The 21,187-nt window shown below is 41.7% G+C and overlaps 1 protein-coding gene across 6 annotated transcripts in view; it reads right to left on the bottom strand.

The window, feature by feature from the left end:
• LOC109908918 (echinoderm microtubule-associated protein-like 1) overlaps nt 1–12,039 on the bottom strand; it is a 34,369-nt gene extending 22,330 nt beyond the window's left edge. For 4 of the 6 annotated variants that reach the window (XM_031796039.1, XM_031796042.1, XM_031796040.1 and 1 more), the window contains exons 1-2: nt 11,832–12,039; nt 694–900 (exon numbers count right to left, since the gene is read on the bottom strand). In XM_031796039.1, coding sequence (XP_031651899.1) covers nt 694–900; nt 11,832–11,904 — 280 coding nt within the window. In that variant the 5' untranslated portion in view covers nt 11,905–12,039. Of the gene's footprint in view, nt 1–693; nt 901–2,915; nt 3,022–11,831 lie in introns of those variants that run through there. The other 2 variants (XM_031796044.1, XM_031796041.1) reach the window with 2 other exon arrangements.
• Nucleotides 12,040–21,187: the final 9,148 nt, after the last annotated feature.

Raw genomic sequence — 21,187 nt, 5'->3', positions numbered from 1 at the left:
TCTGGGATTGATTTGCACTTTTCGCACCAAAGTACGTTAATCTCTAGGAGACAGAACCCGTCTCCTTCCTGAGCGGTATGACGGCTGCGTGGTGCCATGGTGTTTATACTTGCGTACTGTTGTTTGTACAGATGAACGTGGTACCTTCAGGAGTTTGGAAATTGCTCCCAAGGATGAACCAGACTTGTGGAGGTCTACCATTTTTTTCTGAGGTCTTGGCTGATTTATTTAGATTTTTCCATGATGTCAAGCAAAGAGGCACTGAGTTTGAAGGTAGGCCTTGAAATACATCCACAGGTACACCTCCAATTGACTCAAATGATGACAATTAGCCTATCAGAAGCTTATATAGCCATGATATCATTTTCTGGAATTTTCCAAACTGTTTAAAGGCACAATCAACTTAGTGTATGTAAACGTCTGACCCACTGGAATTGTGATACATTGAATTATATGTGAAATAATCTGTCTGTAAACAATTGTTGGAAAAAATACTTGTGTCATGCACAAAGTAGATGTCCTAACCGACTTGCCAAAACTATAGTTTCTTAACCTGAAATTTGTGGAGGGGTTGAAAAACGAGTTTTAATGACTCCCAACCTAAGTGTATGTAAACTTCCGACTTCAACTGTATGTCGACGAGACTACGGTGGTCTAGCGTGTTCCCAGCCTCCTAGCTCCCCAGCCCCTCACTCTTGGTGGGTGGGGCCACGGTAGGCCTCCTCCCCCCAGCTCCGGCCCCAGGCTGGGTCAGCTCCTCACAGTAGCCCAGTCTGCGCAGCGCGTCGGCCAGTTCAGCCTTCAGCAGCTGGAGCTCATCCTCCTGCAACTGGACACGCTGCTCCAGATGAGACAGGCGGTCGTCCACCTCCATGGTGCTGCCCGCCGACACGTTGTCATCTGGGAGACAGGGAGAGAGAGTGGGGGGAAATGGGGAGGGAGAGAGAGAGAGAGCGGAAGAAGGAAAAATGGACAGAGTGACAGATAGCGATGGTGTCAGGAGCATGGAACAAAAGGTGTTTTGTTGTTCACCCAGGACTGTAAGCAGGAATTTGCATAATTCTCCAAGCTTTATGTGTTTGTTTTTGCTAATAAAGATCACACTAGGCTACTTCCTTGACAAACAATATGTTGGTCTTAGATTCCTACACCAAAAATGACAGTGCTGGGGTTTCTGACAGAGATGAAAAGGTGTATTTGCTTGAAACAAAATTGAGGCCAAAACCCCGTTTTGAAGATTGTTTTCTCTACATCACTGAAGAATAGCAGAGGTGCATAAAGATGACGGCCCCCTTGCACTTAACACACATGCCTCGTTTGCTAAGTTAACTGTATTGTACATTGGCCTCCTTTACTCTTTTGTGTGTTGTCATTAGCACATTATACCTGGGTAAACCAGTTCTAGCGCCAAGACGCCGGCAATTTGAAAAAGCATATTGTGCTGAATCATTAGCGCATTGAACCATATCGCGCGCCGTACTTTAAAAACTCATTGAATAGTGGTAAAACAATGACGTCATTTCTGAATTACTACATCTTTATGCACCTTCGCCACTGTGTGATGCTAGCTAGATCCTAACCCCTCGTCCTTCACTGGGATGACATCATTTGGCTGCCCAATTTAATCCTCTGTTTCAGCTCCAATGCTTAACTGTGCAATATCAGATAGGATGCCCTGTAACTGAAAGGTCTGACAATGTTTTCAAATGTCTTTCAACAAAACAATGCTGTTAAATCAGATTTGTGACCATGCAACAGCATGCTGTACATACAGTATAATGCTGAGTTGACGACTGTTTGTTAGTTGACAACATTCCCATATTCGTTATCATCATATGCCATTCAAATGACCAAGAGCCATTTATTTGCATATGAGAATTCTACCTGGACTAATATGCATCTGTCATGCAGTACTACCAACATGATTTCTGAGTATAATGCAAACTCTGACTGACATGCCTATTTACTCTGCCTGTCAGACCCAGTGGAACCAATGATCTCATCTCTCAGTCAGAAATATTGTGGAAGAACACACATATTCAAAATTGGGCAGAGTGGAGAGTTTGACTTTAAAAATCACAACATCTGTAAGAGGTTTTTATTCAGCAGGAGGGGAAATGAAAGAACATGTCGAACTGGATACTCCGACATGACAAATCCCTACTGGATTTTATGGGGAATTAGGTACCGTTTTTCATTAGGGAAATAACCAGCAAGATTATTTCCCCAAATTTAATTACTTGGCTTATGCTGTCAATTAACCATGGCGTGCTTTATAACCTTAGTCACCATTTGAAATCTGCTGAGTAAAGCATTGATAAGATTTCAAATCGTCTCTGCAGCAAATGTAAATAACACTGCCAAATTACAAAACAACCACAGCTATGGAGGTTTACTTCACCCATCCCCATGTCCCAAACTAAAAACACCTCAGTGAAACGTTGCTGGTAATGAATTAAGTGTGATCATTCATTCATTTAAATCTACCTAATTATTCAACAACGAGTCCACATGAACGCCATCCCATTACTTTGTTAATGAAACAGCCTTCACCCTTGTTACTTTACACACAGTAGCTGTCCGACAGACTGCAGGCTTATGATGCGTGCTCAATAACTTTCTCTTTACTGCCTCCAGCAGATGACACAGCACAGGCAAAGGACAGCTACAGCTAGCACAGTTAAAGCAGGTGGCCTCAGTGTTAAAAATGCATGGCTACTAATTATATAATATGAAAATGAGTAAATGGGGAGAGGAGAGAGGGAATGGGAGGGGAGGAGGGAAGGTTAGCTCTATGGCATAAGGTGGAGAGGGATGAACCCCTATGTGATGCGAGAGGACAATGGAGGTCGGGGGCGAAACCAAAGCCTGCTGAAATATTCATAGGGCTCTGGGCTCTGCTTGCCTTCCCTTACCTGTCATGCTCAGTCACTCAGCCAGCCAGCCAGTCACTCCGTCAGACAGCCTGCTCTCCTCAGCTCTCTTGGGGGCTCCCGGGATGCCAAGTCTGGGCTTCTTTCTTATGTAGGGTTTTCCCCTCCTCTCCTCTACAGCCAGTGCCTGTTCTGCCTCCCTCTTCCTGGACCAACCCCCCCCCCCCCTTATTCTCCTCCTCCCTAGCGGTACGTGCAGCTCACAAAGAGACAAGCAGCGAGTCACAGTTTGTAACAGGACACTGCTCCCTGCAGCCCTGCCTCCACAGCGGCAGCAGCAGTGGATGCAGCCTGAGGCTGGGAGGGAGGCTGGCTTGGCTGGGGGCCAGACCTATACTCTGCTGCAGAGACAGCCAGGCACTACCAGGAAGTGAGACTGCAGCGGGTGGGATCCGAGTCTCCTCCATTCATGACACACAAACACACCCACTCACTAACACACAGATACATGTGTATGTGCTCACATCAGCCACACCGTGGCATGGCTGGAATCATACTGTACATTATATCAATGACAGAATGACAGACACTTAGCCCCCTGTCTTCATCTCCAAGGAAGTCATGGGAGGACACACACACCACGGGGACCAGCGTCTACATGAGTAACAATGTGAGCAAACCCTGGGGAGGGGATCCTACTACCAGCTGTCACACCATGAAAATGGTTAAGACACCTGAACACTGACTTGTAGGTCTGATATTTCCTAATAGATGATCCATTGTTGTTGCACGCTGTCTGAGTCAGTCAATAAGACAAATGGGCCAGATGGTCACAATTTAAAAGCACATTAACTTTTGCAAGCCTTCTATTGTTTGCATTCATAATAAATCACAAAACAAGAATGGTGTTCATGGGAGGACACCACGGAAGAAGCCACTGCTGTCCAAAAAAAAAAACATTGCTGCACGTCTGAAGTTTGCAAAAGCGCACCTGGACTTTCCACAGATGCACTGGCAAAATATTTCTGTGAATAGATTAAACTAAATTTGAGGCGTTTGGAAGGAACACACAACCCTATGTGTGGAGAGAGAAAAAAGACACAGCAATAGCTTGTTGCGGGGGGGAAAAAATACACCTTTACACTCAATTGCTATCTCAGCTGTTGAAGTGCTTAATTAACCTCTAGTGACACAACGTGCCAAATCGTCAGCACCAGACCATTCAGAGTCCAGACTGGTCACACACACACACACAGCAACCAGTAAAGGAGCTGGTCAACCCTGACCAAGATGGCTCCAAAGCCAATTCATCCTCCTTTTGGCAGAGGAGCTGAGCTGCTCCCCTCTGTATTCTACCGTCCGGGGTGATCCGCAGCCTGGAACAGATCCTAAGTCTGCAGCACATCCAGGCTACCCAAATAGCACATTTGGCACATTAGCACAAGTTGTGGGAACATGTGTTTTCGGTTTCACATTGGTTGTAGGAACGATGCCATAGATTTCATAACCTGGTAAAACTAAGCTTTTTAAAATGTTCTGAGAACAGAAGTGCACATTTTGAATGTTTTGGGAACGTTTCTTTTTTAGGTTGCAGTGAGGTTCTGACAACGTTTTACTCTGGATCCTTCATTTCACTGCACCTATCCGGTATGTGACAATAATTAATGATTATTTTGAGGTTTTTGAATAACTTCATTAAAACTTTCACTGAATGTTTCAATAAGAGACTTTAAATAACATTGCTAGCTTATTTTTGGTAAACTTTTTGGAACTTCGAGCACAAATAGGACACATGGGAATTGGAGATATAACTTTGAAAGCATCATACTGGCTGTATTTCTGTATGTTGAAAGTTATATATCTTGAAAACTTGATCGCTGACATGCAAATCATTTTGGGACTATATCAACAACAGACTAACCCTAGCCAAAACCAGATTCAAACCGTTTCTAAGAGTTTTCCACACCTGGATTGTGTAACATTTGCCCATTATCCTTTTCAAAATTCTTCAGGCTCTGCCAAATTGGTCGTTGATCATAGCTTGACAACAACTTAAGTGGCGCCATAGATTTTCAACCAGATTTAAGTCAAAACTGTAACTCGGCCACTCAGGAACATTCAATGCCTTCTTGGTAAGCAACTCCAGTGTAGATTTGGCCTTGTGTGTTATGTTATTGACCTGCTGAATGGTGAATTCACCTCCCAGTATCTGGCAGACTGAACCAGGTTCTCCTCTAAGATTTTGCCTGTGCTTAGCTCCATTACGTTTTTTTTTTATCCTGCAAAACTCCTCAGCCCTAATACAGAAGATAGAGAGACCAAGTAAAAGACCAAGTCCATATTATAGCAAGAACAGCTCAAATAAGCAAAGAGAAACGACAGTCCATCATTACTTTAAGACATGAAGGTCGGTCAATACGGAACATTTCAAGACCTTTGAAAGTTTCTTCAAGTGCAGTCGCAAAAACCATCAAGCGCTATGATGAAACTGGCTCTCATGAAGACCACCACAGGAATGGAAGACCCAGAGTTACTTCTGATGCAGAGAATAAGTTCATTAGTTACCAGCCTCAGAAATTGCAGTCCAAATAAATGCTTCACAGAGTTCAAGTAACAGACACATCTCAACATCAACTGTTCAGAGGAGACTGTGTGAGTCAGGTCTTCATGGTCAAATTGATGCAAAGAAACCAATAAGCACCAATAAGAAGAAGAGACTTGCTTGTCCTTTGGTCTGGAGTCCAAATTGGAGATTTTTGGTTCCAATTATAGGTGAACGGATGATCTCCGCATGTGTATTTCCCACTGTAAAGCATGGAGGAGGTGTTTTGGTGTGGGGATGCTGTGCTGGTGACACTCTGTGATTTCTTTAGAATTCAAGGCACACTTAATCTGCATGGCTACCACAGCATTCTGCAGCGATATGCCATCCCATTTGTTTTTCAACAGGACAATGACTCAACACACCTACAGGCTGTGTAAGGGCTATTTTATCAAGGAGAATGATGGAGGTGCTGCATCAGATGACCTGGCCTCCACAATCCCCCAACCTCAATCAAATTGAGGTGGTTTCGGATGAGTCGGACCACAAAGTAAAGGAAAATTGCCAACAAGTGCTCAGCATACGTGGGAACTCTTTTAAGACTGTTGGGAAAGCCTTTCAGGTGAAGCTGGTTGAGAGAATGCCAAGCGTGCAAAATTGTCATCAAGGCAAAGGGTAGCTATTTGAAGAATCTCAAATATATTTTGATTTGTTGAACACTTTTTTGGTTACTACATGATTCCATGTTTGTTATTTCATAGTTTTGATGTCTTCACTATTCTACAATGTAGAAAATAGTAAAAATAAAGAAAACCCTTGAATGAGTAGGCGTTCTAAAACCTTTGACTGGTAGTGTACATCCATAACATGATGCAGGCACAACAATGTTTGAAAATATGGAGTGGTACTCACTAAATGTGTATTATTGGATTTGTGTACTCAGCACAAAAGAAAAGTTATTTGCTTTGTAATTTTTTTTTGCCGTATTACTTTCGTGCCTTGTTGCAAACAGGATGCATGTCTTGTATTATTTTTTATTCTGTTCAAGCTTCCTTCTTTTCACTCTGTTAGTATTGTGGTGTCACAACCATTAAACACTGTAAATGTTTTTAAAGTCACTATTGGCCTCATGGTGAAATCTCTGAGTGGTTTCCTTCTTCTCCGGCAACTGAGTTAGGAAGGACGCCTGTATCTTTGTAGTGACTGGGTGTACTGATACACACCATCCAAAGTGTAATTAATAACTTCACCATGTCTTCTTTAATGTTTTACCTAACTATCAATAGGTGCACTTCTTTGCGAGGCATTGGAATACCTCCCTGGTCTTTGTGGTTGAATCTGTGTTTGGAATCCACTGCTCGACTGAGGGACCTTACAGATAATTATGTTTGGGGTACAGAGATGAGGTAGTCATTCAAAAATCATGTTAAACACTATTATTTGTTACACAGATTGAGTCCATACAACTTAGTATGTGACTTGTTAAGCAAGTGTTTACTTCGGAACTTATTTAGGCTTGCCATAACAAAGGGCAGACTAAGCAATCCACATCCCCAGCTAGCCTGGCACCTAAGTTGTTTCAAATCAAAATGGGAAGAACTCACTGTACTTCACTTTTGAGAAAATGTTGCGGTTTAAACCAGGGAATGAGGTGAACTCTGCCCGGTTGGGTTTTGAACAGCTCTGCCTCCCTGACAACCTCCACAAAGGCTAGAATGTCCCCAGTCTGGCGAGCAGCATGATGGATGCCACTAGACTTTAATGCTGCTAACTCAGCGTCTGCGGTGTCCATCAAGTCCTTGAGGACACCAATGGACTTGATAATCCTGTCTGCTGCTTGCTCAGTCATGTTTGGACCCAGGCCCTTCAAAAATGCCTTCAAGAAGCTGACGTGTTCCAGGTGTAAGTCATGGGGAATATTCTGTCCCTTCCCATTCCAGAACCTGTTCCATGTAAGACTGTGTGCCAACCGAGGGGAAAGAGTGGCAATGACTTGCATGGGCAGTACGAATATTGGCTATGACCATAGATCTAGTAAAACAAGAGAGCTACAGTGAATAACCTCAACAACAGGTTTATTACAATATTTATTACTTTCCAAATTATCTTTATATTTCCATGGAAATACAACAACAAAACAACAAAAACAAAATCTCTCTCTCCAGATACACTTAAATCAATCCTGCCATTTATTAAAAAGGTACAGCAAAACAACTGCTACTGAAATTCAAGTAGGCCTACAATTTGAACACTGGCCTGAATGTCTGAGAATAAAATACTGATCCCAAAGATGGGAGATAAAAACCTGAACATGGAGACTACGTGTGTGTGAGTGTATGTGTAATGCTTTAAAAAAAAATCTTATCTCAGGGCCCTATGATACATTACATTTGCAAAATACCAAATTCGATAAAAGTCTGTCAGTCATTTGTGCACAAGGCCGCCGTATGATACCACCATTGCTGAAGACACGCTCCACCGGGGCACTGGAGGCACTGCCAAGACCCTGATGGCCCTTTGGGACAGTGAAGAAAGAGCCTTCATGTTCATTGCCCAGAACAAGAGGGCATTCTGTCCTTTGCATATGTCAAGGTAGTGACTTAGCTATAGTGCTGGAGAGGTCCCAACAGCTTTCTTCTGCCTCTTACAGTATGCTGCAAACAGCCCTTCTTCTTGTTCAAGACTATAGTCCTCTTGCTCTTTCTCATCAACAAGAGGCACAGCTTGCTCAGTCCCTGCAGCATCTTGCAGAATCAGTTCTGGCAAAACATGTAAAAGCAGAAACAAAAAGGTCGGTATTAGAGTATTGGTGATGCAGTGGGTTAAACTGAAGTAGTATTATTGTTGCAGTCAATTGGATTAAATTATGAGAAAAAAAGTTACATTAAACTCAATAATAATTTACCTTTCACTCTTTGTGCCACCTCCTCCTTGACCTCCTCCTTGAAGAGCACATGGTGCTCCACCCACATCAGAGAAAAAGCCGGATCCAAGGCAGCTGGTTTAAGGTAGACTGGATCTTAAAAAGGGGGCAGTGATTCCATCTTGTGTCCTGGCCATTTTCACATTGATGAAGATTCCAAGAAATCTTTTGGTTCATGGATGCCTGGAGACTTCTGACCAGGCCGCTCAGGAAATGGACTTGAGGCTTCCGCTGCTCCAGGTGGTGATTCAGGGACAGGACCGAGGGAACAACAGAACTGATTGTGACCATCTTCTCACCTGTGTCATATCTGTTGCTTCTCCAAATGGCTTCAGGATGTCCACCAACTCCTTCAACTTATTCCACTCCCGTACTGTGAACAACAACTCCTTGTGCCCAGACTTTTCTAGAACATGCCTGAGCTTTAGATGGTCACATTGGATAACTACCTTCATTTGTTTCAGTGTTGAGTTCCATCTTGTGTTGACAACAGCAGGGATGCCTCTTCCCCCAAATTCAGCCTCAAACACCTCTTTATATGTTGTGCTTGTATGCAGCAGTGAGCTGATTTTTGATAACTTTGAAAGAGAGTCATCTCTTTTGTTTCTTTCAAGCCATCTCCCACCACGAGCTGGAGAGTGTGGGAAAAACACTGCAAGCGCTGTTTTTTTTGCAATAGCAGCATCCACTGTTTGCTGGTCTTCCAGGGCTAGGTCATTCCAGAGCTCTGGGTCATCAAGGTGATCTTCGTCATTTACTTCATCTTCTTGATCAATGGGGAAGCACACCGTGAATGCCTTTCTCATGTTGGCAGCAGACTCATATCAAACATCTCCAATCTAAAATCAAATCTAGAATCGGCTTTCTATTCCGCAACAAAGCCTCCTTCACTCACGCCGCCAAACTTACCCTAGTAAAACTGACTATTCTACCGATCCTCGACTTCGGCGATGTCATCTACAAAATAGCTTCCAATACTCTACTCAGCAAACTGGATGCAGTTTATCACAGTGCCATCCGTTTTGTTACTAAAGCACCTTATACCACCCACCACTGCGACCTGTATGCTCTAGTCGGCTGGCCCTCGCTACATATTCATCGCCTACCTCCTCATGCCTTTTGCACACAATGTATACTTTTGATGTCAATGTTCTACGACACACTGGGCTGTACCTACTGTCAACCAATGACAGAAAGTGACAAAAACTCTTGTTTTCCACAATAGACAGAGGCAAGGTACAATCGATAACCAGGTCAGACAGTATTGCATTGTTGATAGCTTTCTGCTGTGGATGATTCATGCTGTACTGCCCTACACGGGTCTCCATGAACTGTCAGATTGGAGACTGTTGTGGTTCACTTGTGACACTTTTGTTCATCTGGTATTGTTCAAATCTGTAATTGAGCAGTTTCTTCCCGCATTTTTGCAAGTTGTAATCCATTTTGTGTTGACTACAGTGTAGTCTTTATATCCGAAAATAATAATTTGGGGTATCATCTTTCCAAGGGCTCCATCTGAATTCACCCGCCGACGTTCCTCTGCACTTCCACACGCAACTTTTTCTCCACGGGCACAATTTGATTGGCTGCTGTTCAAACTGTAATCCGTTAAATGAAGAGTTGACGCGCTACACACTTTTTAATAGCATAATTCTTCATATATTTGGGCTTGGGGAGGGTATCAAGTCAGTTCGAGTCAAAAGGCTCACGTCCAAGTTAAGTCACGAGTACTTGGTGTTAAAGTCAGTCGAGTTGCAAGTCATCATATTTGTGACTCGAGTCCAAGTCATGTGACTCGAGTCCACACCTCTGGTATTAGGCGCATGTGACAAATAAAATGTGATTTGACAGTTATTTGCTGTTCTTTCAATGAAGCGATGTCCTCCAGTTCTGATATAACTGCTCCTATAGAAGAATCAACACCAACCTCCTCAGGAGCAGCCATTGTTGTTATGATTTTCTACTTCTGTGCCCACAGATTATTAGAGGATGCTGATTGGTCCGGCCATACAGCGGATAGAATGGAGAGGCTCAAATGATTTGAATCTTGTCGTGACCAAACTGTATCCGTGTAGCGAAACAGAATGTAAGCTTGCGAGATCAGGATAGTTCGTACGAGGCTATAACATTACCAAAATTGAAATGAAATGTAACCATGTTTGAACTTTTAGGAAACGTTCTGTTAAAGTAATGAAATACCAAGATTTTGTTTATTTTTTATGTCAAGTGACTTAAATGTGCTGGGAATGTTCCAAAGCCAAGCAACTGTCCTTCACCATTCACAGAAAGTTGTGGTAGGGTTGTATGCAAAATAACCATAGGACAACCACACTTTCACCAAGCTCTGAGAAAAATATGGTTCTCAGAACATTATGTCCTAGCTGGGTAGGCATTGGCCAACGGAGACCATGGCAGGACACCCCGGTTGGGAACTGTGCATAGTAGACCCTGCCATGGGAAATATATTCTCATGGTTACAGGGTAAGGACAGCCTGGCCATTTGAACAGATGACATGCCTTTCTCCATGTCTGTCCACCAGTCACTCAATATGACAGGCTATTTTTAGACCTACATGTAGCCCAATACACAGAACCTGAGTTTCACAGATTTTTGTTCAGCAATACATAAATTACCTTTCAAGTCTATTTAGGTACACTACACGGTCCCTTCAAATATCCTATGTTTACTCGCAGTTCAATTTCATCCCACTGCTTACGTGCATAATTGGATTTGTGAACCATGTCAAATTGCATTGGATAGCATGGGTGCATAAAATATAACTAAATACTGTAGAGTAAAAAACATTACCAGAGGTGTGTGTTTTTCTTTTCTTCTCACGTGCATGAACCTGGTCTTGTGATGTGGCCAGTTACAGCATCATTGCATCAGCTTTTCTTTGATGAGCTGTATTGTTATGATCACCCTTTACACTACAGTCATGTCCAGCCCCTGCAGCCCCTCAAAAAGTGAACACCATTCTCTAATTTACAACAGAGAGATGACAACAGAGATATGAAGCCACGACAGTGTAATTCATCTTCTCTCTAAGGCAATTACACTTAATCTGGAACAGTGAAACCATAATATGCAAATAGTTCCACTATTAAATATCATAGAGATAGCCTATCCGTTTTCCCCCAGTCGGGAAAATATTTTACATAAAGTCAGAGGGTTTGCAGCTCGGCTACACCTGAACCAAATATTTTTCTAAATACATGGCTCTGGGTTACACCTATCACAACATAGCAGTGGGTTAACGAAGTTCACGACAGCCTGCTCTATGATGGATGGATAGATCGACCATAGATCATTCTAACGATGCAAGCTAACATTCTATTCAATAATCTGTAGCTCGAGCTACATGTCTGTTTCGTGTAAACTGGTAGGGAACCTGCAAACAGGTGCATGCAAACCTACAGTCCCAGCAGTGTGCCACGGTTCATATCAAAACCGGTCGACTCGGAGCTGCAAGCAAGTCAAAAGTGAACTCACCTTTGCAGTACTGGAGAAGGAGTGACGTGGTGTCATAAAGGTTTCCACATGATGAAGCGATCCTCTCCGACATTTCTTTCTTTTCAAGCAGACCCGTCACTTCCCCCCTTCTTGCAGCCTCCCTAACCGCACGTCTTTCCTCCTCACTCTTTCACATTCAGAAACCCTCAACACCTTTCGCTACTTGTCGCTCACCAGCGCCACTACTGTCTGCTCTCCGTACCTGTTACTATAGCAACAGCCTCACCACAGAACATGCAACCATTCGAAACCGGGAGAGGACGCGGTTGGTAATAGACACGAGATCGCTTACAATAATAGATACATTGATCAAATTTGAAATGAAAAATGTTGTCTACATTAAATGTCTTTAATAACGTAGGATATATACACAACTCTCATTAATTTAAAGTTAATGCCGATTGTATAAGCCTCCTGTTGGTTTTGTTTACTATGCTGAATAATTATTGCAGTAAGGTGTCTTTTCTGAGCACCTGACACTTCATTAATACATGCATAGAAATATAACGACTAGAACTGACAACTTGGAGGGGCGAGAGGGTTGGAGGATGGAAATGGCGGCTAGTACTGCAGACGAAATGGAGGAAATGGAGAAAAGGTTGGTGAAGCGAAAGGTGTGGTGGAATGCTAACGAGATGGGTGTCCGTTCTGATGGTATGGAGCAGAAGGATGAGGGTCAAGCACCGGAATAATCGGTAGTGGAAAGAAGAGAGATCATGATACAGGAAGCTGTGGATCATCTAGTAAAGAAATGATAAAGAGGGACAATGTAGGAATCAAGAGTAATGATGTGTTGGAGTGGAAAGTAGTGATCGTGTTTGATGAGACCACACGGTCTCACTTACACCCTATACGTCTAACTAATGCTGTAGAGAAAGATAGGTGAAGTGAAATTAGCCTGGTTCATTGGAAATGGTAGATTGTTAATATTGTGTGGTAGCCAGGCTCAGCAAGAGAAGATTCTGAAAATGGAAAAACTTAATGGGAAGAAGATTAAAAGCCATGTCCCTGGTGCTGATGCTAGATTGAGGGGAGTCATCACTGGGGTCCTAATGTCTATGCCCAAAGATATTAAAATGTGAAGAGAGGCAGAGTGATTGAGGCCAAAAGGTTGATCAGTAGGAAAGAGGGTCAAACAAGTGAAAGCTTATCAGTGATGCAGAGGTTTTGAGAAAGTCTTACAAGGAAAAGTACAGATCGGATTCCTTAGTTTCAATGTTAGAGAATTTGTCCCATATGCACTGCAGTGTTTTAAATGGCAAAGAAGGGGACATGTAGCTGCTCAATGTAAAATAAATAACATGTGTGTGGAGGTGCACATGATTACAGTGAATGTGGAAGAAATGTGAAGGTTAAGTGCAGTAATTGTGTGGGAGAACACAGTGCAGCGTTTGGTGGATGCCAGGTACAGAGAGTTGCTGGAGAGGTTCAGAAATAGGATCAGTCATGATACCTGCCATATATCATATGCAGAGGCTGTAAAACAGGTTGGTAGAACTACAGTTGAAGTCGGAAGTTTACATAGACCGTAGCCAAATACATTTACACTGTTTTTCACAATTCCTGACATTTAATCATAGTTAAAATACCCTGGCTTAGGGCAGTTAGGATCACCACTATTTTAAGAATGTGAAATGTCAGAATAATAGTGAGAATTATTTATTTCAGCTTTTTTTAATTTCACCACATTCCCAGTGGTTCAGAAGTTTACAAACAATTAGTATTTGGTAGCATTTCCTTTAAATTGTTAAACTTGGGTCAAACGTTTCGGGTAGCGTTCCACAAGCTTCCCACAATAAGTTGGGTGAATTTTGGCCCATTCCTCCTGACAGAGCTAGTGTAACGGAGTCAGGTGTGTAGGCCTCCTTGCTCGCAAACACACTTTTTCCAGTTCTGCCCACATCTTTTCTATAGGATTGAGGTCAGGGCTTTGTGATGGCCACTCCAATACCTTGACTTTGTTGTTCTTAAGCCTTTTCGCCACAACTCTGAAAGTATGCTTGGGTTCAATGTCCATTTTGAAGAACCATTTGCGACCAAGCTTTAACTTCCTGACTGATGTCTTGAGATGTTACTTCAATAGATCCACATAATTTTCCTCCCTCACGATAACATCTATTTTGTGAAGTGCACCAGTCCCTCCTGCAGCAAAGCACCCAAACAACATGATGCTGCCACCCCCATGCTTCAATGTTGGGATGGTGTTCTTCGACTTGCAATCCTCTCCCTTTTTCCTCCAAACATAATGGTCATTATGGCCAAACAGTTCTATTTTTGTTTCATCAGGACATTTCTCCAAAACATTTTTATTTTCAAGGTAGTACAGAATTGGCCCAATCATGATTGGTCGTACATTCCAACACAGTAGGTAGTGGTATGCACTTTAAATGTTTTTTTTGTGGATCACCATATTATAGAAGAAGACTTGAAGGATTCAATGTGGAGAATGGAATGTAACCAGAGAAGAGGCGAAGTGAGGGGGAGAACTTGGTCGAAAATCTTTCTCTGGCAGGTATAGTTTGTGTTTTTTGCTCAACAAGTGAGGAGTTTTTGTATGGAGGTCAATGAGGGAGTGTTGAATTTAGTTGACAAAACCTATAATGGCTTATTTGCTACATGTGGCTTATTTGATTAAATATATGTTTCTTAATGATTCTGTAACAAGTTTTTTTTAAATTCAAAATACAGAACAATTTACATTGTTACATCAAACAAAATAGAACGAATGGTATTAACAAGAAAATGCTATCAATACAACAATATCAAGTAATACAAACATTTGAACAAATCTAGTGCAAAAATCTTATTGTAATGATTCAGGAAAATGTTATTCTTGTTATTCACTAGGGTTAATGTTTTAATAAAATAGTTACATTCAATCATGTATTAAGTATTTGACAAGAATAAAAAAAAATAAAAAAAATCATTTCAATGGTCTTGTTATCCTTGCAATAGTAACATATTATATCCTTCATGTCAGAAACGTGTGTAGTGTTCATAATGGTAAATACTATTTCGCAATGTTTTCCCAAAATTATGACACATATTTACATTCAAAGAACAAGTGAGACAGATTCACCTTTTTCACAGAAAACGCAGATATCATCAATAGCCACTGTGGTAAACCGTGGGGTGTTGGGTTGAGCGTGCAGAGATTGACACAGAGACAGGGAGGCTTTAGTCCACAAAAATAACTTTAAGACAGAAAATAAATATAACAAAGAAAATCACTTAGGTTTCGCTCGGTCCTTCTTCTCTACCTTTGCTTGGTGTCGGTCTCTTCCCCCTCCTCTCGGTGTGCCACCGTGCTCCTTTCATTTGGCCTCCACGGCTGGTTGACACTTTCCTCTAATTACCTCCTCTTAGAGCTGTCCGTGTCGGGGTGCCCAGCTCCCGTATTCCCAACAGAGGGAGCCAACGTTGCATCACGTACCTCCCCTCTTACCATCCCCTGGGGTATACCTCCTGGGATACTACACCACACATTTGGACATCATAGAATTACATGGATATATCTTATGTAAAATTTTAAAGTGCACTTCCTTAACTTTGTTTGGTATACAATATTTGTAAGGCCTTAACCATGCATTTTTCCAGACAATGTCAGGAATAAGCATGTTCCAGAAAAACATTTCCTCTCTGTGTAAGTTAGTTTTGTGAATGAAGAATTTGTCTTATAGATTTATTGCAACAATATTTCTCAAGTAAGCCCATGCCTTCCAATCTGAGTTTTGGATAAACTTTGTGATCATTACCAAAGCTAAGATGAGATTTCATTAGTGTAGAACGACTTTGATCACAGAAATAAACTCTCTGAAAGGTATTGGAAACTCTTTCAATGTTATAAATTGTTCATATGTGAGAATATTACCCTTGTTGTCGAAAAAAATCAAGAATAAAGTCAATATTCCTCTCATTCCAGCTGGGGTAAAATGATTACTTATTCCTTACAGTTATGTCTGAATTATTCCACAAAAGAGCTTTGTGTGGGGAAACATTGTGCAGGAAACCTATTTTCTAGGCCATTAAAACTTGTTGGTGAAACCTAGCCAATTTAACAGGTAATCTTTCAGGAATATAATTACATTTCAGTAAAAATTGAAGACCTCCAAACTTATTAAACACATTATTTGGAACCATAATGAATCAGTATTGATCAAACATCTTTTCAACCAGTTGATCTTGAAAGTGTAATTTATGTCACAAAATCCAACACTTCCAGACTGCCTTCAGCTCTTTTATTAGAAAGGACTGACTTTTTTAGTTTGTGAGACTTATTTTTCCAGATAAAGTCAAGAAAGGTCTTGTTGATCTCTTTAAAAGTAGCAGGATTTACAAATAAAGATAATGAGGGGTACACAAAAACCAGACAGTCCCTCTGCCTTGGACAGAATCACTCTCCCAAGTATAGAAAGATATTTTTGTAGCCAATTATTAAATATATTTTTGGTTTTCTTAATTTTAGGAGAGAAATTCACATGTTGTCTGACTAAGTGGTTTTTTGACATATGTATTCCTAAATATTTAACACCGTCATTTACAGGAATATTTTCTATTTCTTTATTATCAGAGTCAAATAAACATAAGATTTCACATTTAGAAACATTCAGTTTGAATCCTGATGCAATAGAAAATGCATTTATAGCATTAAGGGCATGGGCGACCTGGTCTTTGTCTCTTAAGAAAATAGTAGTATCATCAGCCAGTTGGGAAATTTAGATTTCTTTGTTAAAAATGGTTAATTCCGTTGTTACGAGTGTACTGACATAAGTACATCACGGAAACTTTGTGAGAAAAAAAAACTATATCGATGTTGTGCCTGGATGTCAGTATTTACCACAAAGTCTTAAACCCCGCCTATTTCTACATTTATCTTATTTTTAACCTTTATTTAACTGGGCAAGTCAGAACAATGCACATTTTAGTTGTCATGATTTTTACGATATAGCCACGCTATCTTTGACTTTGACCGTGGTAACTAGTGGAAACCGTTGTGCCTGTTGTTCACACGCGTGTCTTCCCCCTCATTGGTTAGAATGTTCCCACCTGATCTTGCCTCCTCCGACTGCCTTCCATTTTTGAAGACATTTATTTAAATTGTTAGAGCGGCCACTAGAGCGTCTGGTCAATATAATGGATAATCTGTGATTCATCTTTACCTCGACTTTAGGCAACAGAACGCACAAATATTTAATTTTAAGCTGTTAATGGGCCCATTAGGCAACATGTAATATTTATTGTTACGAATTAGAAGTTACCAATGTACTCTTATATTTTATCAAGGCCACATGTTCCAAGACATTTATATATAATTTTATGAAAGGTTGCATGTCATACCTGATAGGCCCAAAAATGCCAAACCAGCAATGTGTCTACAAATAATATTGGTGATTTCACGGATTATATTTTCCTATCACTGGAGGGTGACATTGCACTTGCCTTTATGACTCCATTGAATCTCAATACTGGAAGAAGAATCAGACTGTCTATCCCTCTTTCCATATAACTATAGCAATGCTCTAAGACATCTCCAGCAGTTGACAACAGAGATGATCAGTACACAGTGAGGATGTCATAATAGTTATTTTAGTCAGATGGGTTGCCTCTCGTAATATTCCAGCTAGGTCTGGGATTTCCGAGAGTACCCATCTAGCACATTTGGTCCTTGGAAGTTGTGGGAATGTTTGTTTTTGGTTTCACTTTGGGTGTGGGAACGAAGCCATGCATTTCATGACCGGTAAAACTAAACGTTTTTAAACATTCTGAGAATAGAAGCAAGCATTTTATCCTGTTCTGCAAACATTTATTTTTAGGTTGCAGGGAGGTTTCGATAATGTTTTACTCTGGTTCCTTGAAAGTTTTCCTTGGAGGTTTTATTAACGCTCTGAGAACAGTTTTTGTTCAAATAAGACTTAATTACACTGCTATCTTATTTTGTGTAAACTTTTATTTTAACACAATGCACAGATCGGACATATGGAAATTCATTTCCTTAGGATTTAATCATGCAAACGCATTTATTTTTAATTGTGACACGGCATCAGTGAGATTTGAACCTATAATTTTCATTCTTGGAATTAGTTCACTGAGCCACTAGGATGGAGCTAGCAAAAACTAGGATGGAGCTATACAAAACTGTTGATTTCAGTCTATTCAAGCAGAGCCCATTTCAAAGGAAACAAGCCCTCATTAAGATCAGGTGTGCCAAATTAGTGGGCTTGGCCAACACACCTGAACACACTTACCAATATAGAAGATACAGAGTTTTATTGATGCCAAGAACAGAATGTATATGTTTTTTTAAAATAAGATTCTCACAACGTTTTCTGAATGTTACCAGAAAATGATTGTAGTTTTTATGGAAAGTTTTTTTTAAAGCTTCTTGGTGACAGGGGGGCAGTATTGAGTAGCTTGGATGAATAAGGTGCCCAGAGTAAACTACCCGCTACTCTGTCCCAGATGCTAATATATGCTAATTATTAGTAGTATTGGATAGGAAACACTCTGAAGTTTCTAAAACTGTTTGAATGATGTCTGTGAGTATAACATAACTCATATGGCAGGCAAAAACCTGAGAAGAAAACAGGAAGTGGGAAATCTGAGGCTTGTAGTTTTTAAACTCAGCCCCTATTGTAGATACAGTGGGATATTTGTTATGTTGCACTTCCTAAGGCTTCCACTAGATGTCAACAATCTTTAGAACTTTGTTTGAGGATTCTACTGTGAAGTGGGTGTCTGGCAGATTGCCACAGGCTCTGAGGCACGGTCACGAGAGAGTTAGCTCTCGTTCCATTGCTTTTCTACAGACAATGGAATTCTCCGGTTGGAACCTTATTGATGATTTATGTTGAAAACATAGACAAAGAACAAAGATTGATTCTATACTTAGTTTGACAAGTTTCTACAGGCTGTAACTGAACTTTTTTAACTTTTCGTCCGATGTTTGACGGGACCTGAACGCGCTTTTGGATTTGTTTACCAAACGCCCTAACAAAAGAAGCTATTTGGACATAATGATGAACATTATCGAACAAAACAAACATTTATTGTGGAACTGCGATTCCTATGAGTGCATTCTGATGAAGATCAAAGGTATATGTGTATAGTGAATATTTATAATGCTATTTATGACTAATGTTGACTACCCAATATGGCAGATATCTTTTTGGCTGCTTTGTTGTCTGAAAGATGTACTCAGATTATTTGCATGGTTTGCTTTTTCGTAAGGTTTTTTTGAAATCTGACACAGCGGTTGCATTAAGGAGAAGTGTATCTCTAATTCCATGTATAACAGTTGTATTTTCATCAACATTTATAATGAGTATTTCTGTAAATAGATGTGGCTCTCCGCACAATCACAGCACGTTTTAGAACTATTGAACGTAACGTGCCAATGTAAAATTAGCTTTTTTGATATAAATATGCACTTTAGCAAACAAAACAAACATGTATTGTGTAACATGAAGTCCTATGAGTGTCATCTGATGAAGATCAGCCAAGGTTTGTGATTAATTTGACCTCTTTGTGCTTTTGTGACTCTCTTTGGCTGAAAATGGCTGTTTTTCTGTCAGTTGGTGGTGACCTAACATAATCGTTTGTGGTGCTTTCGCTGTAATGCATTCTTTAAAGCAGACACTTTGGCTGGATTAATGAGAATTTTATCTTTAAAATTGTGTAAAATACTTGTATGCTTGAGGAATTTTAAGATTTCTGTTGTTTTGAATTTGGAGCCCTGCACTTTCACTGGCTGTTGGCGAGGTGGGACACTACCGTCCCACATATCCCAGAGAGGTTTTAATGTTCTCTAACAATTTGAGAACATGACTTTAAAAACAAGCATGAGGAAACCTGAAGGAAAAGTTTTGCTGAAGTACTGAAATTCCAACAGAAGAATGTTTTTTCTTAATGTTCTTGGGACAACTTGAGAACATGACTTTAGAACCATGAGCAAACCTGTATGAAATGTAATGCTGAATTATTGACATTCCCACAGAAGAATGCTATTTCTTAACGTTGTCTGAACTTTTTGAGAACATTCCCAATGCCAAACCAGTTGGAGAACATTACTAAAATTGTAAACATATTTAAGAAATGTTCTGTTAAAGTAATGAAATACCAAGAAAATAAAACATTTGGGGGTTAAATGTGATGAGAATAATCCAAAGCCAAGCATCTACTCCATTCCCAGAAAGTTGTGGGAAGGTTGTATGAAAAATAACCAATGGACAACCACGGCCTCACCTAGCCCTAAGAAACACATGCAAGATTCCCAGAACGTTAGGATGTAACGGTTCTCTTTAGGTGAAGTAGTGGCGGACCAAAATGCAGCGTGGTTGTTATTCATTGTAATAAAGAAACTGTACACGAATAAACTAACAAAACAACAAATGTGCGAAAACCTAAAACAGTCCTATCTGGTGCAAAACACAGAGACAGGAACAATCACCCACAAACACACAGTGAAACCCAGGCTACCTAAATATGGTTCCCAATCAGAGACAATGACTAACACCTGCCTCTGATTGAGAACCATATCAGGCCAGACATAGAAATAGACAAACAAGACATCCAACATAGAATGCCCACTCAGATCACACCCTGACCAACCAAAACATAGAAACATACAAAGCAAACTATGGTCAGGGTGTGACAGTACCCCCCCCAAGGTGCGGACTCTGGCCGCAAAACCTGAACCTATTGGGGAGGGTCTGGGTGGGCATCTGTCCGCGGTGGCGGCTCTGGTGCTGGACGTGGCCCCCACTTCACCGTAGTCTTGGTCCCCCACCTTGTCCACTTCCGTGGCCTCCTAGACACGACGACACTACTTAATGACCCCACTGGGTAGAGGGGCGGCAGCTCGGGACAGAGGGGCGGCAGCTCGGGACAGAGGGGAGGCAGCTCCGGACTGAGGGGCGGAAGCTCGGGACTGAGGGGTGGAAGCTTGGGGCTGAGGGGCTCTGGCGCCTCTGGGCTGAGGGGCGGCCCCTGGCTGACTGGCGGCACTGGCGGCCCCTGGCTGACTGGCGGCCCCTGGCTGACTGGCGGCAACAGCGCCGGACAGGCGGGAGACTCCGGCAGCAGCGCCGGACAGGCGGGAGACTCCGGCAGCAGCGCCGGACAGGCGGGAGCCCCTGTAAGGATGAGCCGGAGAGACAGCCTGGTGCGGGGGGGCTGCCACCGGAGGGCTGGTGCGTGGAGGTGGTGACGGATAGACCGGACCGTGCAGGCGCACTGGAGCTCTTGAGCACCGAGCCTGCCCAACCTTACCCGGTTGAATGGTCCCGGTCGCCCTGCCAGTGCGGCGAGGTGGAATAGCCCGCACTGGGCTATGCAGG

The sequence above is a fragment of the Oncorhynchus kisutch genome, linkage group LG18 (assembly GCF_002021735.2).
Source record: "Oncorhynchus kisutch isolate 150728-3 linkage group LG18, Okis_V2, whole genome shotgun sequence".
NCBI lineage: Eukaryota > Metazoa > Chordata > Actinopteri > Salmoniformes > Salmonidae > Oncorhynchus > Oncorhynchus kisutch.
Note: the sequence above shows the minus strand (reverse complement) of the source record. Positions and strands in the feature narration are given on the sequence as shown.